This window comes from Salvia splendens, chromosome 9 (genome assembly GCF_004379255.2).
Source record: "Salvia splendens isolate huo1 chromosome 9, SspV2, whole genome shotgun sequence".
NCBI classification, from domain to species: Eukaryota; Viridiplantae; Streptophyta; class Magnoliopsida; order Lamiales; family Lamiaceae; genus Salvia; species Salvia splendens.
Window position 1 is genome coordinate 6,309,060 of NC_056040.1, and position 25,891 is coordinate 6,334,950.

General features: G+C 39.4%; 3 protein-coding genes and 1 pseudogene across 3 annotated transcripts; 2 read left to right on the forward strand and 2 right to left on the reverse strand.

Annotated features, from left to right (window-relative positions):
* Positions 1–4,542: 4,542 nt before the first annotated feature.
* LOC121747882 (cellulose synthase-like protein D5) lies at positions 4,543–8,579 on the reverse strand. The gene is made up of 3 exons (XM_042142024.1): positions 7,558–8,579; positions 6,666–7,476; positions 4,543–6,481 (listed from the first exon to the last, which is right to left on the reverse strand). The coding sequence occupies exons 1-3, from the start codon at positions 8,427–8,429 to the stop codon at positions 4,715–4,717; spliced, it is 3,450 nt and encodes a 1,149-aa protein (XP_041997958.1). The 5' UTR covers positions 8,430–8,579; the 3' UTR covers positions 4,543–4,714.
* Positions 8,580–12,439: 3,860 nt separating this feature from the next.
* On the forward strand, positions 12,440–15,390 carry LOC121746487 (annotated as a pseudogene).
* A 2,009-nt stretch (positions 15,391–17,399) lies between these two features.
* LOC121746883 (protein DEHYDRATION-INDUCED 19-like) lies at positions 17,400–20,622 on the forward strand. Its single transcript, XM_042140840.1, has 5 exons — positions 17,400–17,752; positions 17,839–18,017; positions 18,596–18,673; positions 18,800–19,059; positions 20,172–20,622. Exons 1-5 carry the CDS (start codon positions 17,689–17,691, stop codon positions 20,269–20,271), a joined length of 681 nt encoding a protein of 226 aa, XP_041996774.1. The 5' UTR covers positions 17,400–17,688; the 3' UTR covers positions 20,272–20,622.
* A 1,091-nt stretch (positions 20,623–21,713) lies between these two features.
* On the reverse strand, positions 21,714–25,558 carry LOC121747625. The gene is made up of 6 exons (XM_042141699.1): positions 25,006–25,558; positions 23,663–23,874; positions 22,620–22,794; positions 22,433–22,518; positions 22,267–22,358; positions 21,714–22,098 (listed from the first exon to the last, which is right to left on the reverse strand). Exons 1-6 carry the CDS (start codon positions 25,303–25,305, stop codon positions 21,836–21,838), a joined length of 1,128 nt encoding a protein of 375 aa, XP_041997633.1. The 5' UTR covers positions 25,306–25,558; the 3' UTR covers positions 21,714–21,835.
* Positions 25,559–25,891: the final 333 nt, after the last annotated feature.

Sequence of the window (25,891 nt, forward strand, 5' to 3'; positions counted from 1 at the left end):
TCCCACATCGAAAACATTCAAGGATGTCTCTATAAAAATGAAACAACAAAGAATGAGTTTGTCCCACATCGAAAGTGGAACATAAAACATTCACGAATATCTCTATAAAAGAGAAACAACCAAGAATGAGTTTCATAAAAAAAACATTAAATAAAAAAAATTAAAAATTCCGCTCGCCGATCGGGAGCCTGCAATAGCGGCCAGCCGATCGGCGTGCGCTCGCCGATTTGGCGCTCGCCGGCTGCAATAGCCGGTCCGCTCGCCGCTATTGGAGATGCTCTAACAAAAATAAATATGGGAGTAATAATTTTGGGAATGAGAACGTTACTGTCTCAAAAAATAAACTTAATGCCTAATGGGGATGTGGGGTTTGACATATGATTTAATAAAAATAATTGAAGTAGTATTATAAATGAATAAAGTCTCACCACCTTAAGAGCATTCACATTGGTGCTTGATGCGGAGGACGGCGTCCGTGCCGCTGGCACGGCACTCCCCTGTCCGCCGCTGGCATGGCTCTGCTCGATACATCGAGCACGTCCGTGGGGAAGCCCCGACGCCGGCTCGAGCAGTTCCTAACGTCGGCCGCAAGGAAGGAAGAAGACGACGGCCAACCGCCGTTGCGCCGCGACTCCATCCGCCCCCGCTCCCGTGCCACCTCAACCCCCCACCAACTCGTTGTGGACCCTTTTGGCTCAACTCAATTTGGCCGATAGGTCTCGGATGACTCCCGAGCAACTTGATTCACATTTGGCAATGATACGGGGTCTCCGAAAAACATTGGGGATAGGGCTAGAGGACTAGTCTTTCACGGGGGTATTTTTTAGCCTTTAATTATGTAATTTTTAACTTGTAGGATTTTAATTATGTATTTTTTATTTTTTATTATTTTAATCATGTATTTTTTATTTTGTAGGATTTTAAGTTTGTAATTTTTATTTTTTAGGATTTAATTATGTAATTTTTATATTTTAATATATTTTTAGTAATTGAAGTATTTAAATTAAATAATAGAATGATGGGACCCTTGAGTATGCCCTTGTGGAAGAGCATAGATGTGAGTGTTGTGTTATTGAGAAAGAGGAGGGAGTATAAAATTAATAAAAATGGGTTCGGGCCCAATCCATGCTCTACCTTAGTAACGATTGATGTACATGTATTATGAGTGGATAGAAATGAAAAGTATAGTAAATTGATATAGATAGAATAATGTGGGTGGGGAGCGTTATTCTCCTTTTCACATTTTAGATCCTTTTTCCTTCTTAATATTACGCGTTAGATCTAAGGCATCAACGGATCAGATTGATTCTATAAAACTGGTTCCGTGTTGCATTATAGAAGGTGGTTGTATGCATTACAGGGTTATTATTGACATTTGACGGAAAAGTAACTGCCACATTTTGGTATCTGCGAATAATGCACCACATGGTCACGAGTAATGCATATAATTGACTATATAATGCACAATATGTGAACTGCAATGCATACGAATAAGATGTACCATGTTATGATGTTTGGACACACGTTTCTTGTTTCCCCTAAGGGTTTAATAAGCTTAGGGACTAGGGTATAGTACGTAGACACGTATGTAATCTTCACATGGTAACGAGTAATGGATATAATTGACTATATAATGCACAATTTGTGAACTGCAATGCATACGAACAAGATGTGCTGTGTTATGATGTTTGACACACGTTTCTTGTTTCCCCTAAGGGTTTAATAAGCTTAGGGGCTAGGGTATAGTACGTACGCATTAATAACAAATTATAAAACGATACGAATAATTCACCAAATTGTCATGAGTAATGGATGTTATTAACTATATAATGCACAATATGCGAACTGCAATGCATACGAATAAGATGTACCATGTTATGATGTTTGACACACGTTTCTTGTTTCTCCTAAGGGTTTAATAAGCTTAGGGGCTAGGGTATAGTACGTAGACATTACTAACAAATTGTTGTTATTGGAATATACGTATGTGCATTATTTGGTTTAGGTAGTGCATTATGTAGCTGTTAATTGTCATTATCTCAGTATATTATGCATTATTAGAGGTATTGTGTATATGGGTTAATCAACGGATTGAAGATTACATACGTGCATTTAGTAATGTCTACGTACTATACCCTAGCCCCTAAGCTTATTAAACCCTTAGGAGAAACAAGAAACGTGTGTCAAACATCATAACATGGTACATCTTATTCGTATGCATTGCAGTTCACATATTGTGCATTATATAGTTAATAACATCCATTACTCGTGACAATTTGGTGAATTATTCGTATCGTTTTATAATTTGTTATTAATGCGTACGTACTATACCCTAGCCCCTAAGCTTATTAAACCCTTAGGGGAAACAAGAAACGTGTGTCAAACATCATAACACATCACATCTTGTTCGTATGCATTGCAGTTCACAAATTGTGCATTATATAGTCAAATATATCCATTACTCGTTACCATGTGAAGATTACATACATGTCTACGTACTATACCCTAGCCCCTAAGCTTATTAAACCCTTAGGGGAAACAAGAAACGTGTGTCAAACATCATAACACAACACATCTTGTTCGTATGCATTGCAGTTCACATATTGTGCATTATATAGGCAATTATATGCATTACTCGTGACCATGTGGTGCATTATTCGTAGCGGTTTCCAGCCATTATTAGATTACTATTGTACCTCATAATGCACAAAATAGGACAAATAATGCAACACGGGATTAATTACCCAATGTTGATCTTGACCGTCCATTTCTCTAATCTAATGGCTGATATTAAGAAGGAAAAAGGAGGAAATATAGGAAAAGAAAATGAATACATCCCATGTGGGTAATGTCAATAAATATATACTTTGAATGTTATTGAGAAAGAGGAGGGAGTATAAAATTAATAAAAATGGGTTCGGGCCCAATCTATGCTCTACCTTAGTAAGGATTGATGTACATGTATTATGAGTGGATAGAAATGAAAAGTATAGTAAATTGATATAGATAGAATAATGTGGGTAATGTCAATAAATATATACTTTTTCAAAATTTGTTGTTGGCAAGACTTGAACCAATGATCTCTTCTCTATATACCAACACTTTTACCACTCCACCATATGACCATTTTGAAATAATAAGAACATTAATTATTCTTATACACTAAAAATGATATTTTTAATCCACATAAAATAATAATTCATTTTGATTTTATATTATTTTAAGAAATTGTTAATTATAATATATTTTTTAATTATGTTTTAATAATCACTAGATTTTTGCAATATATGAGTTTGTAATTACACATAAATTTAATATGTTTTATATGTAAATATAATTTATTATTACTTAATATTAATATTTTTCTTGTACCATATACTCCCTCCGTTCCATAGTAATAGAGTCATTTTGTCATTTTGGTACGTTCCATAGTAATAGAGTCATTTCCCTTTTTAGTAAAAGTCAACACATTTTTTCCACATCTACTTTACTCTCTCTTACTTTTTTCTCTCTTCATCTCTCTAGCTTTTTCATTTTCCACTTTATTCTCCATTTACTTAACTCACCTAACACAATTTTTCTTAATCTCCCTGCCGAAAAGAAACGCCTTCATTACTATGGAACGGAGGGAGTATTTAACTTATATACACTAACCATTGATATTAATATTTTTACATAAAATTACTAATGATTCATGTTTAATTATTACTTAATAGTATAATATTATTTTGTTCAATACACTTTTTTTAGTTACAATGAAATTTATCTATTTATATATAAAATATTAAATTTTTTATCTACAATAACTAATGAATCATATATTTATTTTTATTTACCAACAAAAATATTTATGAAATTTATTCATTTACTACTAAATTTTAATATTTATATTAATTATATGTAAATTTAATATATTTTGTATATTGTATACTTAATTATATGTATTTGCAACAGTAAAACGGTTCGACCAGTGATTGAACCGGTTAAACCATGAACCAGTAGCTTTGCTGGTTTGCCGACCGATTTGGTTTTTAAAATATTGCTTTTGACCCAATCATTCTCTCTATTAAAGACGGGTGTTAGTGTCCTACTTTTTTATCACTTATTTACACATTGGGCTTTATTTTAGCCCAAAAAAGAATTTTTTTTAACTCTTTGCTTGCATTTATTTCTCCTTACATGAAATACATAATCATACAAAATGATATTCCACATTAATTTCTCTTCAAAGTAGAGCATAAAAAAACGTTAATGATACTAGTCCACAATACTATTTCCATTCTCCATTCTACAAAAGCGGTTTTTTCACGCAACACAACTATAGTACTATGGTTTCCATTCTCATTTTTCAGTGTACATAAAAATGCAAGATTTTAAAGATGTTAATTTCTGGAATTTTCTCCATTCTCATTTTCACCCTTGTTAATTTCTGGAATCTATCTCCCATTCTAAGAACCAAATATAACATATTAACACCATAAATAAAAATCAAACAAACAGATAATGAAAAAAGAGCTTTCTCGAGAAAATGTTGGACTAAATCTTCCATAATTTTGACTTTCATTTCTTCACAAATCTTTCAAACAGATACAGCAATCTCTACAAAAACTACAAACAATAGTTTTTTTTATAAAAGAAACATACTAAAACGAAGTTAAAGCATAACTTCATTTCCACAAACACACAACAGAAACCAACTAACTATCTTCATCCATCACGGCATCTGAAAACTCCCCGCCGGCGGATACACATAAACCGTGAGCAACGAAATCACAATGCAAACCAGCCCCGACCACAGATACACAATCGTCGGTATCTTCCCCTTCTTCCCCATCATCCCCTTCGCAAACGGATACAAATGCGACAGCACCCAAAAGCTGAAAAACACTCCCCCCACCAGCCTGCTCCACTGCGGGAACGGACTATACACCGTCCTCGACACCGCCACCGCCACCGCTATCGCATTGAACATAATAATCGTCATCGGCGGTACCATCAGCGTCGTCCACCGGAACTCATACAGCTCCGCAAACTCCTCCTCCCCGTCCTCCCCCACCCCCGACTTCGACGTCAGGGTGAACGAGATCTCGATCCCCGCGATCACCTTCAGCAGACCCTGCACCACCGCCGCCGGATGCGCGCTCGTCCCTCCGATCAGCCAGAACTGCTCGTTCCGCCACCAATCATGCAGCGTTATCCCTGACCATCGGATTTCTAATAAAGCAAGTAAACACAATGTCACCGTGATCGTCAATAGCATTGCTAGAAACGTCACATCGAGCGTCGCAACGATGAATTCGCCGGAGAAGAGCGAGAGCGCCGGAAGGAGGCAGTAGACTACGAGGAAAATTGATGTGAAAGGATATATTCCGACGTTGAAGTACGCGATCCGCTGGAGGAATTTCATCCGTGGAGACGCGAAAATCGCGTTGTTTCGCGAGAAGAAGATCTCGACGGAGCCGGTGGCCCACCGGAGGACCTGGATTAGCCGGTCGGTGAGGTTGATCGGAGCAGTTCCGCGGAAGGCGTCGCGCTTGGTGACGCAGTAGACTGAGCGCCATCCTCGGTTGTGCATTCTGTATCCTGTCACGACGTCTTCTGTCACCGAACCGTAGATCCATCCTACTCTCTTCCCCCACTCTGTTTTGTCCTCGTAGAAGCACGTAATCACGCTGACAGCCTCTGCTAGTGCTGACGCGTCTAACGGCTCTCTTTGTACTGCGAGAGAGCCTGACGGGCGTCCGAGGCAGCCTTTGCCTCGGAGCTCGTGGATGAGCCTCCCGCCGAACTCGGCCACTCCAATCGAGTCGATTAGAGTGGTTGAGTTTCCAAATTGTTTTGAAAGGGAGCTTCTTGTGGCTTCGTCGTTGTCGTTGTCGCCGTTGCTGTTTATGGGGATGAGTATTTCATTTTCCTCATTCTCTAGCTGTTGCTTGTTTTTGGTGCGGAGGAGTTGCTTGCGGTGCTTGCGGCGGCCAAACCAGCCGAGGTGCTCGGTGGCGCGGGGCGGGCTGAAGCCGTATAAGGCTATGCGTCGGAAGATGCAGCCTGTGCCGACGTACATGGGGCCCTGGAGGCCGTCGAGGGCGCGCATGCTGACGTCGAAGAAGACTGTGTTGTGGTTGGCGTAGCGGTCGTTGGGGTCGATGCCTTCGAATCTTTGGGGGAACTGGACATAGCATATCTTGTCGCCGCCCCGATCGAGCATGAAGCACATGCCTTCGCGGATGGCGGTCGAGTTGTAGACGTAGTGGTCGCAGTCAAGGTTGAGGATGAAGGCGCCATTCGACATGATCGCGCTGGCACGGACTAATGCATTCATGGCGCCAGCTTTTTTGTTGTGGTCGAACCCCGGCCGCTTCTCGCGGGAGACATAGACTAGCATTGGAGTCCGGATGTCCACGTCTGTCGTGTCGATGAGGTTCTCGTCATCGGCCTCTTGCCCGAATTGCTGCTCTGGGCTAGCCGGAACAAGCATAATCTATAACAACAAACAAAATCAAAATATCAGAATCAAAACACAAGCTGAACTCCAACTAGCAAGTAGGGCTACTATTGAAAAACAAGTAAAATTAAAACTAATATAACTAGTTACACCAGAGTATTATTTGAGACAACATATGTGCATCAAAAAGAAGTTGAAACTAGCAAGTACTAGTAGTTACCTGTATGATGCCCTCATGATCACCTCTCGAGTGGCCATCCTCGGCCGAAGGCCACGCCCCGTGCCAATGGCTCCCGTCGGCCATCCAAGTAGCCTTTGGGACCTTGACAGCCTCGGGAAGACCGCCCTCCCCGAGCTCAACCTCCTTCTTCGCCCTCAACTCCGCCTGCGCGTTGTAGGCGTCCGACCTCCGCCTAATCGTCTCGGGCAACGCATTGATCCTCACTTTAAACTCATCATACTCCCTCTTCACCCTCCTCCTATCCCTCACAAAATCCAGCCTCACCTTATTCTTCAATGGATCCCTCTTCTGCCCAAAATAAGCCTCCGGATTCCTCGGCTCAATCTTATGCTTCCGGCAGAACGGAACCCAAATCCTCGCAAAGCTCGCCGCCTCCGCCACAGCCTCAAACGTGACCAGCGACCCGCCGTCGTCAGACAAGTAGCAAGCCACTTTCTCAACAGGGTAATCAACTGCGAGGATGGATAGGATCGTGTTGGCCGTCACGAGAGGCGGCTCTTTATCAGCGTCGGCCGTGGAGACGAACACGTCGATCCCCGGTAGATCGGAGAACTTCTTCGGGTTTCTGAGATTAGGCTCCGACGACTCGAACCGGTCTTTTAGCACGGCGAGATCGGTGACTCTTTTCACAGGGCAGAGCTTGGGGAGCTGGTCGAGCAGCCATGAGAAGGCGAACCAGATTTCGCAGATAACCGACATTAGCCATAGCCAGATTGCTTGGCTGTTGGGATGCATAATCCGCCATGTGAGGAAGCAAGCAAGGACAATCAAACGAATAGCAATCAACAATCTGCATTTTTCAAATTTCAAATCATGATTAACAAACAATCTGCATCTTTTTTCAACATCATCAAATAAATGTGTAAAATACCTGTAAGGACTGAGAATTGCTGCAGAAATGGCAACTTTTCTAGTTAAAGGTCTGTTTCTTTTATCTGTGAAATCAGGAGGGGTTTCATATCTACCGCCATTTTCTCTTCCAAATTCATAGCCATTTGTAGGCCACAGAGCATTTCCATAGCCATAAGTCCCCTTGGTTTCGAAGAGCCAACGCGTGTGATCGAAATCGTGGTTAGTGTTCTTGAAAGACTGCACAACAGAGAGGTTTTTGTCTAATCTAGCTCCTTTCCCCCACTCCGGCAGCGGATTCGCCTGATCCTCCTCTTCCTCGGCTTCGGCTTCGGCCTCCTCCTCGGATTCGCCTTTATAGAGCTCCTTGCAGCCGGGGCAATGGCCGCCACAATCCAAGTAGCAATCGCGGCAGATGGTGAATCCACAGTCGCAGTAGCTCTTGAAGCTCCCTCCCGCTGCTTTCTCATCGCAGCCGTCCATTCCGCAGACCGATTTCGACTTCGTCGCCGAAGGAATTCCGTCGGAGCTTTTCCCCATGTGCGCTTTCGTGACGGAATTGAATCCGCCGGTGAAAATCGCGTCCTTGATGATAGAATTTTTGCCGGAGCAGAGAGGGGGGCTGCCGTGGGAGTCGGTGAGGGGGCGATTCTCCGGCGTCGACGGGATTTGAACCGTGTAGGCGACGAATTCGTCGGCTGATTCCTTCGAGAAGGCCAGGCGGCGGCCTCCGGAGCTGTAGCGGTGGTTATCGGAGAGCGGGGAGGCATTGTTGTTGTTCGAGATCGATTGGCGGCGGAGCTTGGGGCTTGTCAGTCCGGCGCTGCGAGATCCGTCGGTGGAAGTCACCGTGATCGTCACCGGAGACGACGTCGGAGAATTTGGTTTCATCATTTTTTAGAGAATTCAACGGATTGATGAATCGATCGAAGAAGAGAGGAATGTGGATTTGATCGCAGCTAGCTAGGTTTCGAAAATTTGAAACATTTTCTTTTTGGTTTTTGAATTTTTGGATGTGGAAATTTGTAGTTGTTTTTTTGAACATGAATTGTTATCTTCTTTATTAATGAGAAAATTTGAATGTAACGGTCGAGTGTTTGATGAGAGTGAAATCTACTGCTATTGTTTGAGCTGAAATGGTCAGATTGGGTGAGTGGGTCCGTCCGACGTGGCAGAGCTTCTTTTTCTTTTATTTTATTGGTTTTTGGACATTGAAGTCAACAAAGAAGAGGTAGAAAAGTTGGGGGATGCAGCTTTAAATTTTCAACGATCGAATAAATAAAAAGAAAGATCTGATTTTGTAACGCTGATTTATTTAATTTTAAACTATACATGTGACATGAAGTGTATTTCATACGAAGTTTATGTATTCAAATAATTGGGTGTCATAAACTAAGATCATCCGCATCGGCGGGCGTCCCGGCGGACGTCGGACCGGCGTGCCGGACGCCCCCCATTAGGCGTAAGTCAGACAGACGCGGACGTCGCTTGCGGACACCGAAGTTCCGCGGCTTTCCGACGACGTCCGTCGGGACGTACGTCGTGACGTCCGCCATTGTGGTGCCACGCGGACGTCCCAATTTTTATTTAAAAAAAACTCTATATATACGGCTCGTTGAACTTCATTTTATTTGCACCACTTGTTTTAACGAGTTTCTCTCTCTCTACGTTTCTTTTATATCCAAAATGGCTAGTGGTAGTGATAGTGGTGCGGGTGGTAGTGGTGCGGGCGCTGATGACTTACGCCGGCGAATTAAAGAAGAGGTGCGGGCCGTTACGTCCAGGGAGATAAATCGCTTGATACAATGTTCGATGAGTACCTCCACATCGGTGAGACGACTGCCCGCGAATGTCTGCAATATTTTTGTGAGGGCGTTAGGGAGATATTCGGGGATAGGTATCTTCGGAAGGCTACCCCCGAAGATTGCCAGGCTCTGATGGATATGCACGGGAGTCAGCACGGGTTTCTGGGAATGTTGGGCAGCATAGATTGTATGCATTGGGAGTGGAAGAACTGCCCCGCCGCCTGGAAAGGGTTGTACACTACCGGGTCGAACAACGACATCAATGTCCTCCAGTCGTGGCCCCTTTTCAACGAGCAGTGTATGGGGGTTGGTCCGGCCGTCAGTTTCGTCGCCAACGGCAACCAGCACAATATGGGCTATTATTTGGCGGATGGGATATACCCTATGTGACCCGTCTTTGTGAAGTCGATCAGATGCGCAGCCGAAGAAAAGAAGATCTATTTTGCGGGTCGTCAAGAGGCAGCGCACAAGTATGTGGAGCGGGCATTTGGTGTGCTCCAGGCTCGATGAGCGGCAGTGAAGGGTCCATCACGTATGTGGTATATTAACAGCATCGCTGATGTCATGTACGCATATATTATCATGCACAACATCATTGTCGAAGATGAAGGTCCAACACTGTCTGATTGGGCCAATGATGATGTTGATGCTGTCGGTCCAAGCCACGGCGTGGCCATCGCCAATGTACGTATGTGGATACCCCATGAAGAGGCTGATCGGGTCCGTGCATTTGCTTACATGTGCCAACGAAAAGCTCATATTCGACTCCAGAACGATATAATTGAAGAACTATGGACGCGGAGGGGTCGTCGTTGATATTTATAATGTAATTTGTTTAGTTTTTTTTGTTGAAATGTACTTTTTTATTTTTTTTATTTAATAAAATTATCATTGCACTTTCTCGTCCGTATTCGTGTCGAAATTTTAATTTCGTAAATTGTTTAATTTGGTGAATTTGTGAATTTTTATCATTGTGGATGTCAGTCGGGATGTCCGCCATTGTGCAGTGAGATGTCCTTATGTCGTGGCAATGCATTGGGAGGTCCTTATGGCGTGGCAGAATGTATTTTTGGGAAGTTCGTCGGAATGTCCGTCGGGACATCCGTGATGATCTAAGCTCTGTACATTATTGTGAACTAGCTAGATTGCTGTAATAATTGATTTTCAGGTTGTGTTTGTAATGATGTATATGTATGTAGTAATATTAAGGATGCAATGATGGCATTGGCACGTATTGTATAGACTATAACATAGTCACACGTAATAGTATTATTTTTAATACTCAAGAGTAATAATAAATAATTAATTAGCTTATCAAGATTGCCGCCTAAAATAAAATCTACTCCATGATAAGAGCTTTAGTAGTCGTACTACTACTTATAACCGAGTTTTGTTAGTAGTAATATGGATTTATGATACCAGCAGCTAGTCAGATACTAATGTTGCAGTATTTTATTACGTGGCAGATTCAAAGCCATTGTGTGGTTGGAGAAGACAATAATTATAACATGTCTCACAATAGAGGTGATCATTCATTATGTTAAAAATCAAAATACAAGTAAATGAAATGACCATTCATTGTGCTAAAAACCAAAATACACATAAATGAAATGACTATGTATTGTGCTAAAACATAAAAATACAAGTATATGAAATGATCATTCATTGTGCTAAAAATAAAAATATAATGAAATATTAGTGAGTAATTATTTTACAATGTAAAGTAAATACACATGTTAAAATTAGGTGCAATGTGCTTGGTTTGTGACCTTGGTTGAAATGTCACACGGTCACTCCCATCTTGGCAACCCTTTTATTAAATTAATACACTTATATATTATATTTTGTCGACTGTGATGATCACCTCAAATATTAGCGATGAGATAGCCTAAAATCAAAATCTTCATTCATAAATCTATAATAACATATTGTACTACTAAATAATATAGTACTACTAAATAACAAGTAAACTACAATAGAAGGAGCGAGAATATAGTATTTCCACGAAAAATGATCCAACAGAAGATTATTAAGTTTGAATATTGCCACATTTCCACTCGATTTGGTGGAGTAATATAAAACATCCATCCTTGCATTTTTGTGTTCATACCGTTTGAAATAAATAGGGGTGCATCTAAATCCGGAAATACAGTCCAAATCTAGAAATGCAGTCTAAATCTTGGCCCTATGATTAGATGATCTAATGGTCAATAATTAACCAAAAATACAGAAGTTCATTATTAATCAGTTTTAGGTCATTTTATAAAGTTTGGGTTTGATGTCATATTTAGATCATTTTAGGTCTTCCTTTATTAAAATGACCTAAAAATAAACTAATAATGACCTAAAAATGCTCTACGTATGATTTTGTTCTGTATTTCTATATTTAAATCCAGTTTTGCATAGATCAAAACCCTATACATTGGAGATTGAGAAAGTAACCTATGGTATAAATTTGAACTAAAAAAAATCTCCAAATTTGCAATGTTCAAATCCAACTTTTTTGAAATTAACATTAATCTCATCCTCTCCAAATAAAAAAAGCATAGTACTCCCTCCGTTCCACTAGAATATGTACTTTCTAATTTTGGAAAGTCTTTTCTCTATAATGAGATGAGACTCATTCTTCATTAACAATATTTTAATAACTTTTTCTCTCTACCTCTCTTGTTTTACCAATTTTACATTAAAATTTGTACCGAATCAAAAGTGCATATTCTTTGAGGACGGAGGAAGTATATTATAATAGTAGTACTCCATTCAAGTTGAATTGGATAGAAATGTGAGGTGAATTTATATAAGTATAACTCCAATTTCGTTCTTCAAAATGCTTGTATTCGAATGAAAATTAAAATCTAAATATCCAAATTAACTTTACCATCTTATTCTGTATTCTTTTTTTTCACTCCTAAATTCTACTACTAATATCCAAATTAACTTTACCATTTTATTTTGTATTCTTCTTTTTCACTCCTAAATTCTACTAGTATTATGAAAACTTTTAGACATATAATCCATTTCAAGACATATAAAACACAAATAAGAATGATCGGATCTAAAACAAAATAATTCTCCACCTTTTACTCCAAAATGCCTAAATTGAATTTTCGAAGCCCTAATTCTCCATTACGTTTTCACAGTCAAAGAGTAGTAGAAAAAGAAGCCTCTCAAATCCCACCTTAATCTCATCTTATCCTCAAACCATCGCCATCTCTCATCGTTTTTCCCCGAGAAGATCGGCACGAAATACATCAGCCGCCGCCATGGACGAAGTGGAGCTGAAATGGAACTCAATTTAGCTGAATGGCCGTAGCGCCGCGTGTGCAGAAGTAGTAGAATGCAGTGCTAAATTAGAGAGAAAGAGCAGACATTTTGGTTAGCTCGTTAGTGTTTAAATTTATCAATTGTGTGTAAATTGGGATATGGCTATGCTGCTGCCAGTTCGTTATGTGATGCGATCGCATGGTTTAAGCTCCGAGGCTTCTGAATCATCTAAATTGTTCTCATGCAGTTGTAAAAGAGATCAGATTTTCAATAAACTGGTTTCGAATCCTAAAATTGAATGCGTGAAACGTATTGAAAGGATTCATTGTGATCGTTCAAAACTCAAGGCATTGGCCACTTCAGATGTTTATGTTGCAAAAGCCTCGGAAAAATTAGCAACATATCGGTTTAGGACGGAGTTTGGTGGTCGATTGAAGGTAGTAGTGGAAAAGAAGTATAGTAACAAGTATGGAGTTCATGTTGAATTGGAGTCACTGCAGCTTCTTGAGGGGGAGGAGGAGCTAGTCATGATTTGGGGGGCTGTTCACAGCTGATTCACAATGTTAGATGCCGTTAGATTTCCAGCAATCGAGTGTTGATGGCCAATGTGAAACTCGATTCGTGGGAGGTGCTGTTAAGTTGGATTTTGAGGCGGATTTAGCACCAGTGTATCTGTCGTTTCTACTGAAGTCCGACTCTGGTTCTGATTCAAAAGTTTCGATGATCAGAAGCCACAGGAACACAAAATTCACTGTACCGGTTGGTTTTGGTGCTGGAAATCCTTCTCCATTAGGGGTTTCCTTTCTAAGCGATGGATCAGTGAACTTTGCTTTCTTCTCGTGCAATGTGGAAAGTGTTGTTCTGTGTCTGTATTCAAACGCAACAGCTGAGAAACCTGCTTTGGAGATTGATCTTGATCTGTATATCAACCGCTCAGGTGATATTTGGCATGCTTTGCTATATAGTTCTGCGCCCTTTGTGAGTTATGGTTATCGCTGCAGAAATGGTGGTGATAACAAAGAGCATCATGTGTTGTTGGATCCATATGCGAAGGTTATTGAAGGGTTTGGTTTGAATCAGCCTCTAAAATGGCTTGGGAAATTGTGTGAGGAGCCTGCATTTGATTGGAGTGATGAAGTTTGTCCCAATTTACCGATGGAGAAGATGATTGTGTATAGACTGAATGTTGCACGTTTTACCAAAGACAAGTCCAGTAAGTTATCTGGTGGCATTGCTGGAAGTTTCTCTGCTATTTCTGAGAAATCGCAACATTTTGAGGATCTTGGTATCAATGCCATCTTGTTAGAGCCAGTTTTCCCTTTTTGATGAGCAAAATGGTCCTTATTTTCCCTGTCATTTCTTTTCTACGGCAAGCTTGTACAGACCCTCTGGAGACCCGTTGAATGTTGCTAAATCGATGAAGGAGATTGTCAAGAAGCTGCACTCCAGAGGAATTGAGGTTTTGCTTGAAGTTGTCTTCACACATTCTGGTGATGTTGGAGCCCTTCAAGAGATTGACAGTTCTACAAACGCGTTAAATTGCAACCACCCAACTGTTCAGCAATTAGTCTTAGAGAGTCTTACGTTATTGGGTGACAGAGTTTCATGTCGATGGTTTCTGTTTCATAGATGCATTTTCTCTGACTAGAGGTTCGCAGGGCGAGTTTCTCTCGCGCCCTCCCTTGGTCGAAGCGATTGCTTTCGATCCTGTACTTGCAGGAATCAAGATAGTTGCAGACTCATGGGTTCCACATGGTATGGCGACGAAGGTGGTGGGGTTCCCTCACTGGCAGAGATGGGCAGAGATGAATTCAAAGTTTAGCATCGACGTGAAGAACTTCTTGAGGGGGGGCCGTGGCCTCATCAGCGAATTTGCTACGCGTCTCTGTGGTAGTGGGGATCTGTTCTTGGCAGGACGAGGACCGGCATTCTCTTTCAATTATGTCACGAGAAACGCAGGGCTCACTCTATTGGACTTGGTCAGCTTCAGTTCTAGTACTGAACTGGAATCGGAGTTGAGCTGAACTGTGGAGAAGAAGGAGCCACGAATAAGAAGGTTGTGCTTGAGACGCGGCTTAAGCAAATCCGCAACCTCCTCTTCACACTGTTCATCTCTCTGGGCGTCCCCGTGCTCAACATGGGAGACGAGTGTGGCCAATCCACCGGAGGCAGCCCTTCTGCTGCTGACCGGGAAACCTCTGGACTGGAACGCGTTGAGGTTAAGCTTTGGCGCTCAGATCAGTCAGTTCATCTCGTTTCTGGGCTCGCTGAAGATGAGGCGAGGCGATCTTCTACAGAGGAGGAGCTTTCTCGAGGAAAACAGTATCGAATGGCACGGAAAGCAGCAGTTACCGCCGAGATGGGATGATCCAGCCTGCAAATTTGTAGCCATGACTCTGAAAGCTGATGCAGGATCAAGCTACGGTGACTTGTTTGTCGCCTTCAACGCGGCTGGTCAGTCGGAGAAAGTAGGTCTGCCACGCCCTGCAGATGATGAGACGACTTGGGTGCTTCTGGTGGATACGGCGCTTCCCTTCCCGGAGTTTTTCAGCGAGGAAGGCGTTCGGCTCGAAGAAGATGAGACGCTGACATATGAGATGAAGTCTCACAGTTGCATATTGTTTGAAGCTCGGAGGTTGAGCTTGTCTTGACCCTCAGCTCTATTTATGATACACATATATATAGATATTCTATGAGAGTGTGTATAAATAAATGTTAAATCCATATTTCTTGTAATATAAGGTTTGATCTATTTGAAGCATTCCCTTCAAATTTTGAGCTATAAACCACATTTCATGGTACTGAGTCAAATTCTAAAAATTCCATTTCTAATTGATAATGATGCTATAAACAATTTTACAATAACTCACCATGTATAATAATTTGAATTTGGTGCGCAATAACCAAAGAGTTATATCAAATGTTACGTGGATAAATGACCAAAATATAGTAATTATTTCACAATATTTTCCTCAGTGTGGAAAATGACAAAGGATTTAAACAAACTTCGTATATAAAGGAAATTATTTTTTTACTAAAGGAAATCACTTTTCATGATTTGTCATAAGATTCAATGTTATCTTCTTCACAAATAATTCTACTTTTTCTAACAATGTTCACAATTTCTTTTATTTTCTTGAAAATACAGAAGGTAAGTTTACTTATATCCCAAAAACACTAGTATAATTGAAGAAAAGAAATCATGAAAATCCTAAAGTACATTATTCCAAAAATATCCTAAACTTTCATTGATATTACAAATAGTAAAATACAATATTGTACTCCCTCTAACCCTCTTTAGCTAAGTCCTATTCCCTTTTTAGTTGTTCTCCTGTAGCTGAGTCATTTCCTATTTTAGCAAAAAGCACCAATTTTTCTTCTCTCTTATTTTACTTTGTCTTACTTTATTCTCTATTCATCTCTCTACCTTTGTTCTTTCCTAGTTTATTCTCCCTTCGCTTACTCACTTTTAACACAATTTCTTAAACCTCATGCCGAAAAGAAACGTCTCTACTACAAAGAGACGAATGAAGTACCAATTATGTGTTTAGACCGACAAAATCACTACTGTGTAATACTCTCTCTGTCCTTTGCTAAGTGATGTATAGTTCTTTTTGGAATGTCTCAAACTAAATGAGTCACTTACTTTTTTGACATTTTCTCTTTTATTTTTTCTCTCTATTTTATTTTACTTCACTTAACTAATAAAATCTTATTTTCTTAAATCTCGTGCTGAAAATAAATATCCCACGCTTAGTGAGAGACGAGGAGAAATATTTCTTTGTTTTTTAGTGAAAATTTGAACTTTATAAGCGCGAATCAGCATGCCGTCCAAAAATATATTAGCAAGAACATAATTGTTTGTTGCAATATTAGAATCTTTTATTGTTATTATCAAAATGCCAGGTCATCTTCTTTAACACTCCATAGAAAAAAAGAGAAGAAAATAAAAAAAAGGTGAGGCACTCACAAAGCCTTAAGCGGGTGGCCTGAATTTCGTTCCTCCGTGACGAAACGGTGGCGGGACGCGTTGCAGCTTCCCGTCCCGTCACCATCCCGCCGGAACGCCTGTCACGCTGAGACGCAGCGCGAGACGTCTCGCCACGCGCTCCTAGGCCATGCGTGACGTCCACTCGCCAGCCCGCGAGTGGGTTTCGTCACGCTGACGCAATAATTCATTTTTTAAAAAATTTGAATTAAATAAAAAAAATTTAAAAATAAAAAACGGTAATATTACCCGTTTTCGACCATTTTCTTTTTATTTTTTTTATTTTTTTACTTTATAAATACTCTCATTTCATCCTCATTTCACACCCAACACACATCTAAACCTCTCAAATCCTCTCTCTTTCCTCTCCAATTTTCATCTCAGATCATCTCTTTTATTCTTCCCTCAAATTTAATCGATCTAATGGATCCATATGAGCAAATGAGTCGAGTAATGGAAGAATTATTTGAATAAGATCGACGCCGGGAGGCGGAGGAAGCCGCGCCGCCGCAAAGACGCTCTCAGACTTACATTCATCGTAATCGGGAGGAAGCCGCCGCAAGGTTAGTCCGCGACTACTTCAGCGATAACCCGGTATGGAGAGATATTAAATTATGTTTTTTTTTTATTTTTTATGAAATTATGTTTTTTATAAATTTTATATTGTAAGTTTATTTTATTTAATGTGATGCATTTTTATTAATTTAATTTGATTGAAAATAAAAATAAAAAATGAAATTGAATGAATAGTAATTTAACATAAAATAGTACACTGGCATAGCCATTCACCAAACAAAAAGTCGCAGCCGTTGATGAAATAACGCGGGAGTCGACGAGTATTTGGAAAGGCCGATCCGCGTTTCTTCCAAATCGCCGACTCCTAATTTGCCCTTTTCAACGCTTTCTCTCTCTCTAACTATTCAATTTTCCCCTTAATTTTATCGCACCTGCAAAGGGATAAAGCCAATAAACCATCCCCAAACCCTACTAAACTGCCGTTTAATTTCTTCCGATTTCCGATTTTCCGCGTCGTGTGTAATTCTAGTCGACTTTCCTATTTTTTTCTGCTTAATTCGATTCATTTTTTTAATTAGACATGGCCGATCGATTGTACGATGATTTGGAGATTGCGCTGTCCTCTTATTCCATACATAGCAACGGTGAGCTTCGTGAATCGCGGTTCAGCTTGTTCGCGATGATGATTATTCGCGCTGATTGATTTTTTTTTGTGTGCGAATGTTTGTAGATGATTACAATGAAGAGGATGAGGAGACCGAGGGCGAGTATGAGGACGAGGAGGTCAACGATGTTGAACTTGGGGGGAAATCGGAGGAACTGGCGTGCCCTTTTTGCTCCGAGGATTTTGATGTTTTGGGATTGTGCTGCCACATTGATGCTGACCATCGCATGGAGGTTAAACCCGGGGTAAATTTGACGTTCTTCGACTTTTTTCTGGTTTTTGGGTGGTTTCTAGTCAACAATTTATTGCCATGCGGGAGTACTTTAGTTGTGATGATAACTGTTGTAGTAGTAGCAGCAGCAGCAAGAGGGAGTGATTAAGAACATGATAGGTGCACTGTTGTGTTTAAAAGGGTGATTTGGTTCATTATTAGTTGCAGAAAGAGCTTAGTTAGTATAGTGATGTGTGTGTTTTGGGGATGGGTTTGTATTTTGAGTGTCAAGGATAAGGCTGGTTTCTATTTGAGCGGCGTAGATGCCAAAAAGTGTTTCGATTGATAGTGATGAGATGATTGAGAGCTGATAGACTGGAGTGGCTTTTTAGCTGCCAATGGTGGAAGTGTGTACTTTCTTGCTTTGGAGAATGGGGGATTCTAGTAAATAGTGGATAGATGTAAAGAAAAACTCTTTTTTCCGTTGAAAGTATGATTCTTGCTTGCTGAATATTAGGTGGAAGTTGGGTCATGCAAGGTTTGCTGTCTTTTACTTTTTAGTGCTAAGTGGAATCTTTGATGTATCTTAAATAGTGTTTCATTTGTTTCCAGATTTGCCCTGTTTGTGCTGTGAAGGTACGGATAAACATGGCTTCACATGTGATTACTCATCATGAGAGTATTTTGAAGATATCCTTTGAAATATGTTTACATTCTTCTCTCTTTTTATCTATCGCATCTAAATTTCCTCTGTTGATTGATGTTATCTATAAAGACTCACACGTTATGAAAAAGATTACCTTAACTTACTTATACGCTCTCTGCAATAAGAAGCATCGTAGCACTCGCTCTCGTTCATCAATATATCTACTGAGGAAGGAATTGCAGGAGAAACATTTACGCGCTGTTAAGGAGTCTCCTTCTGTTGGTTCTTCCTCTAATGCAGCAGCTGATTCCATGCTTTTGTCGTTTGTCAATAGTCCTCAACCAGCTTACAGACCCCAAATCACTGAAGCTGCCTCTCCATCTGAAGCAAGCTTATCAGAAAATAATTCCCTTGATGACTCTGCTGAGAGGTAAGCCAATGGTTTTTCATCTCAAATTTCATGTTATCGAATCCCATACAAGTGAAATGAGAAATGTGATCATTGTCCAGCAGTGAAAGAGGATCACCTTATAGCAACTAAACGGGGAAATGATTATACAAATTTTTACATAAGCTGTTAACATTCATCTGTTTACATGTAGAGCGGAACATGAGCTTATGCTGATTGATTAGTTATTGCTATGTACTATAATGTTTTGATGCTGGGAAATTCATCATTTCTCCATAGTATGTTGCAGATGGTTGGAATTGGATTGAACTTGAAAAGGGTTTGCAGTTTGAAAGTAGGTTTGGGATCCTAGATGGTGGTGTTGCATATATCCTGCATATAGTTAGCTATGTATTTTAATATGGGAGTTCTATCAGCTAGCTCTCTGTTGCTTAATGCGAAGTTGTAAAACTTCTTATATAAGTAGGAGTATTTGGCATTATAGGTCGTAGACAATTTTTTGCACCATTCCATCCACGTACTTCGGTCACTCAGTGAGAAGTAAAACAATGTTCTTGATTGACCTTTATCCTTTTAGTTCTAGGACATTAAAAAGAATATATTTAGAAGAATTAGATATTGGTAAGAGGTCTCCAGAAGCCTTCAAATAAAGGTCTATCTCTGTTGCCGCGTTTCTTGTTTCCCTGTTAGAACCTTCATCGAACCATATCATCTTGGTCTTGCTGGAGAACCAGTAATAATGATGAGTTTTCTTGTCACTTTGGGACTTGCAACATAATTTATTTTATTTTTAAAAGCATGTCACTAGGTGCTACTTACATGTAGTTGATAAGAAATCATCTATTTGGTTTTCTCTTGCTTCAATCACATAATTTATCTATATTTTTTTTGTGGTAGTGAAGTTCTTTCCATAGTTGATGTTAGACAGAGCAAGCCTGTGTTGGTTGGTAGCGGGGGATTGGACGTACTTATTTGTACAGTATTTTGATGTTACATCAGCTAATAGGATCTAAACTAATGAACTAACATTGGTCAAGATGTACCAAGTGCAATCAGCATGTTCTCCTAATGCATCAGATGTGGTTCTGATTTCAGAACTCGTAACATATTCTCTTATGTGCGTGTCATTGCAGATTTCCACCGTCTCTGTCAACAGACAGGAACAACGAGATGGCCAGAAGGTCCGAGTTCGCACAGGGATTGCTGCTATCGACCATTCTGGATGATTTGTAAAAGAGCCTGGTATGCCAAAGCTCCACTTTGTGATGCCTAATTATTGACAGAGAGGCGATTGTTGAACTCATGCACCGACTCTGCTTGTGATTTTAACCACATCTTGCCTGTGCAATTGAACGTGATCGGCGACACAACAGTTTCTGTGGTCGGTTAGATGCAGCTCCTTATATTGACTGTGTTGGTCCGATCTTCGTGAGCTACTTAGCGTATAGTGTAATAATGTAAGCAGCTAATGTATTGTGATAAGACCATGGTCAGCTGCCTGCTTTCTTCTTTGTAGGTTATTTTTATCAATATACATTTTCACGAATAAATTTGAATTTGTGATTTTGCATCTGCTTCAGAGGATGACTTGGTGTTATTGCCTTGTAACCTTGCTCACTTTCTTATTGATTTATCTAATAATCAAATAAATATTGGGAAACCATTAAATGTTTTGCATTTAAAATCAAAATATTCATGTAACACTGATTGTTTGAGAGATTATTCTTAAATCATCGCCAGAACTCGGGTTTCAATGGTGAATTTCTAGGCATCGGAACCATTAATATGCTACAATTTGATATGTTTTTAAAAGGTGAAAGATCAAAAATAGAATTTTCCTGAACTGTACAAAATTGTTACTCCCTATTAAGTGAACAATGAAGATATAATTGAGATATTTTTCACTAAATAATTGCAATGATATCAAATTTTAATCTAAATTTATAATAATTCTAATTTTGTAGATATATGTAATGTTTGAATCTTGATTTGTGATTTTCTCTTTACAATTTTGTTTCACTCTGACATTCCCCTTTTGGCACATTTCTATTTACATTATTCTATTATTTATTTATTACACTCTCGGATTATCCCCCTTTCCCTCTGTCTATTGGGAGCTTGAAATTTATTACTAGTACTATTTGCAGAACCAATGGTTCTTAAATCTTATTCTAATCATGGAGTATTCCTATTCTTTTTTTTCCTAAAAATGACCATTAACCATTTTTTCATTATCATAACCGCAATTACTCAAACCCCAAATTGTAGTCGTTAGAGAAAAGTCGTCTTACAAACTAAGTTACAATTCATCATAAAAAAATCCAAATGTAGTTGTATTTTCCAAGTAAATCCCTATACTTGATTTTATCATGTATATATATTAGGATTGTATATATAGGAAGAGAAGGTTGATCTATGTACAGCATATAAATTACTCCTACTCCATAAACTTTTCTAATAAAAGACAATTAAAACAATGAATATAGTATTTCCATCACAAACATAACCATCCAATTAAAAAAGGCAATCAAATATGAACCAAAACTAGCAATAAAATGCATTTATAGTAAACAAAATCGAAAACTAGTCAAATAAGAGCATGTATATCTAAGAGTTCAAACTTACATATACCATTTTCAATCTTAACTAATCTCAACTGTATCATCTCTCCTGAATCTAGCCAAAATGCCAAATCATTATACTACTATTCTATAAAAGAACAATTTTTTTGTTCTTTTAGATTTCATTATTCTTTCGTTTTTCAAGTAATTATATAAAACTATAACATTCCAAACAGCTAGAAAAACACTCCACCATTTCTTCTACGGAAGTACATGTAGTCAGGTAGCTCAACCTGCACACATTTAAGCCAATTCTCCGCAGCTTGCGAAAGACTTTTCTCTTGTTCCCATTCTTCAGTCCCACGTGGACCGAAAATCGACCCCTTGAGTTTGTATGAAGCGAGGGCAAAGACTGGTAAGGAGATTCTTGCAGTTGGATCAACCAAGCCACGAACAGTTCTGGTATTCGCTTGATGGAACTTAGGTGATGCGGGGCTACCTGGATCAACAAATAGTAGTTAGCCACGAACGCTTGTGTAGGAACCATGCATTGTAAATATAATGGCACACTTTATCACTCTAGGCTGACTAGCTCCCCCACCCAAAAGCACAACGCCCCCAAAGAAAAACTTGGAGAAAGCATGGGTATAAGAGACGAGATATATACTTATAGACTGTGTCGATAAGGAATGGAATGTCAAAGAGGCTGCCTGTGACTCTTGCATCGTTGAGCCAACTGGAATTCTATAGATGGGATACCTGCAAAAGAGCATCATGCATTAGCCATGAATCACAGTTGTTGCACAAGAATAATACTAGTGCGAAGAACTTACCAAGCAACACAAATCCAACTTGTAGGGAGCAGATCACAGCTCTTGATTTTACTAAGCACGGGAAAAGGGGAAGCAAGTAACGACATCTGCACATGAGTTAGCAACATCTTCAGCCACAAGTCCACAATCATTTGATGGGATGGAAAATAAGACAACAGTTCAGCATTTAGATTCTAACTAGATTCACCTTATTAGATAAGGGTCTACGGTCGTGTGGTAAATCCCTTTCGAAAAACTGAATCGATAGCTGGCCAGGTGAATCAGCGTTATCAACTCTACTTAGTTGTTTTGTGTGGAGATCAAAAACATATTCATCACCTTTATCTACTTCCCAGTTGCCGCAGCCAGCAGTACTCATCAACCTACATAAGTCAGCATCAGTCTCCTGAGTGGTTCCACTAGAAATTAACTAAAATAAGAGCACATAAGAAGTGCAATTTCTTTCTACTTTTAGCACTTATGAAAACTAAATAGGTAAATACACCACATGCTATGTAAAAACCAAACGTCTCGTAGAAAGAGAAAAGGAACATACAGAGAAAAAGATCATTAATGCAGGGAACTACACATCTACCAAACTTCCTACTACAACCATGCAGCATAGATCTCACACAGAGCTCAACGGAATCACGAATACACATTAGGAAACTGTTTGTGCTTTACTGTGGATACAAAGTCTCTATTTCCTTTCTTGCCATAAACTCATGTACAGAGATGCCAAACTTATGAGGGCATACTAACTTGAATGCAAATGAATAAAAAACTGCAGGAGTCATCCTAGATTATTAGCATCGCCTCATTAAACACTTAGTATAATGTATCAATAAGATAACAACCAAAGACATTGTCACAGGTTATCAATATGGAAATAGAAAGCAGTCAGGGGCATTTGTAATTAAGTTCTAAATGAATGCATAATACTTTCACGATCTAGAGTGTGTACATGCATAAAAATCCTCAAGTCCGAATTAAAAGATGTATTTAGGTTTTCATGTTCAACAATAACACTGTAAGATAGGAATGAGGATAAAAAGAATAAGATGTGTACATAAGATCAAACAAGTGGTAAACCAAACAGATTCTAGGACTAGAGGATCATAATTCACAACATCAGCAAAAGAAACAAAACTACCATTTTGGATAAGCAATATCAGCAAGTTAAGAGATTAGTGAGATAAACAATAACTAATGAATATTACGAGAACCTAGCTTGGTTGAGTTAGAACTCACGCAGTCAAAATAGAAGAAGCCTTTGACGGATGAATGTGCAACTGTATGCCAGAGAGAGACGGAACATAGTATTGTTGGATAGGTTCTCCTTGTAAGAGAAGAGGTACTCCTCTTCCATACACACTCCATTCGCTAAAAGATTCCCATACATCCTCCAAGTAAAAAAAGGCACGTGAATCCACCTTTTTCGTCTCGAATCCCCTTGCATACACCTGTCAACAAAACGAGACTCGTGCAATTAATTATTTTTTTGTCGCGTTCCTTAAAAAATTACTTCCACAAATGCAGCCAACAACTCTTTCCGATGAATGAGCTGCCACGGATTAATTAAATTTCCAAAAGTAAAAACTTTTTCCGATGAATGAGCAGCCACAAATTTATTAAATTTCCAAAACTAATGCTTCCATAAATATTTAAAAGAGGCTGAGAGGTAAAAATATTTGAAAGTAGCATGATATTTGGCAATTAGAAGCTGGTTTTAAAGATCATTAAAACAGCTTTCTTCAATAACAAATCTCCAAAGAACACGTGTTCGAAACATCTTTGGTGTCGACCTTTTAAAAAACTAACTAATTTTTCCAAAAGACCGCGAAGCTAATGACTTTTTGAAACTAATACGCTGTCGTATACGCCAAAAAAACTCTGATCATTATCAAGAATCATTGAATACAAACTAATTTTTCCAAAAGACCGCGAACCTAACGACTTTTCAAAACTAATACGCTGGGATACACAACAAAAAAACTCTATACATAATCAAGAATCATTAAATACAAACTAATTTTTCCAAAAGACCGCGAACCTAACAACTTTTCGAAACTACTGCACAGGCACAAACAAACCAAAAGAACTCTGTACAACATCAAGAATCATTACTGACAAGCACTTTCGACAAAAGCCACAAGGCCATTGAAAAGAATTGGAAGCTCAGCCAGGAATGACACAACAAGCACCACCTGAAATCAAGATTTCAGAAACCACATTTTGCAAACACTCAACTCTATTTGCATGTAGGCTACATTTGATTAAGTTTAAGCCAGGATCTTGAGTCCAAATAAAGTTTCCATTCAATTCCAAATCATTCTTTTACATGCAAACAAACACTCTACCACAACCATTAAAACAAGCTTGCAACAAATCTTCCCTACGAATTCAAATTTCATGAACCATTTCAAGTAGCCTTCTTATTGCAAAATCTTGATTTCTTTAATCAAACGGAACACTAATACGCATAGAGATCTAGTTTTGCATGCATCATCATAATCCTGTAATTTAAATAGCGATTCAGGGTTTCAACTCCAAAATTAGCGAGATACACATAACCAACACGCTCCTGTGTATACCTCCGGCGAATAACGCGCCTCGATGAACGGAGCAACCGATTCCATCAAACGATCTAAGTTGGTAACAGAGCGCGGCACGAACAATGCAGGAAACAGCAACGAATCATCTCCATCGCGCGGCTTCTCCTCCGCCTCCACCTTCGCTCCCCCACTCTGCTGCATTTGCCGCTTCTGCTGCTGCTGCTGTCGAACCACTAGCTGCTGCTGCTGCTGCTGCTGCTGAGCAAATCTCTCTCTGCAAGCCCTGTCTCCGCCATTCCGATGCCGCGGCGCCCCCCCGTGACCTCCCATACCAGGCATCACTCTTCAATTTGAGGCACAAAAAAAAATTGAAAATTATGTGTGCGCGCCTAGTTATTTATACGTGAATTTGTTGGAGAAAGCGTTTTGACTTGAGAGGAATTGCGATGGAAAGGTTGAAGATGTGAAGATGTGATTGAATTCAACTGAATTTGGGAACTTTAATAAGTGTATTTTGGTTTGAGGTTTGTTAGTATATGCTAGGAGGAGGAGGAGGTGGAGGAGGAGGTGGAAGGTTTACGACTCACTACTGCGCTTTTTTTCCGTAGCCTGCTTTTGGATTGTTTCTCAGTCGGGGGGTACTTTTGGAAATGCAGATATTAATGAAATTTGGTGGGAGATAGAAGAAGAACTAAGGCATTTTCGGCTGCCAACTTTGTTCCATTCATGCTTACGCGATATAGTTCATTCTGGACCCTCCGATTTGACGGAATTGCCCCTTTATGCGATTTTAAATTTGTCAAACTAGGGAGGGAGGGGGAAATAGTTTCCTTGTATATATTTTTGGGTTAATGTAAAATACTATAGTCAATTTTAAAATTTTGAATGATAAATAATGTAATTACTATCAAAACTTTTAATTGTT

Bases quoted from the DNA above. Each gene is read 5' to 3' on its own strand.
- LOC121747882 (XM_042142024.1), bottom strand. From the start codon at position 8,429: ATGATGAAACCAAATTCTCCGACGTCGTCTCCGGTGACGATCACGGTG. The intron at 7,477-7,557 runs GTATTTTACACA...TGAAAAATGCAG, and splicing joins GCAATTCTCAGTCCTTACAG to ATTGTTGATTGCTATTCGTT. The intron at 6,482-6,665 runs GTAACTACTAGT...TTGTTGTTATAG, and splicing joins ATCATGAGGGCATCATACAG to ATTATGCTTGTTCCGGCTAG.
- LOC121746883 (XM_042140840.1), top strand. From the start codon at position 17,689: ATGGCCGATCGATTGTACGATGATTTGGAGATTGCGCTGTCCTCTTAT. The intron at 18,674-18,799 runs ATATCCTTTGAA...ACTTACTTATAC, and splicing joins ATCATGAGAGTATTTTGAAG to GCTCTCTGCAATAAGAAGCA. The intron at 19,060-20,171 runs GTAAGCCAATGG...GTGTCATTGCAG, and splicing joins CTTGATGACTCTGCTGAGAG to ATTTCCACCGTCTCTGTCAA.
- LOC121747625 (XM_042141699.1), bottom strand. From the start codon at position 25,305: ATGCCTGGTATGGGAGGTCACGGGGGGGCGCCGCGGCATCGGAATGGC. The intron at 22,519-22,619 runs GTGAATCTAGTT...ACTCATGTGCAG, and splicing joins GTAGACCCTTATCTAATAAG to ATGTCGTTACTTGCTTCCCC. The intron at 22,099-22,266 runs GTATATATCTCG...TTGTTGATCCAG, and splicing joins CTTATCGACACAGTCTATAA to GTAGCCCCGCATCACCTAAG.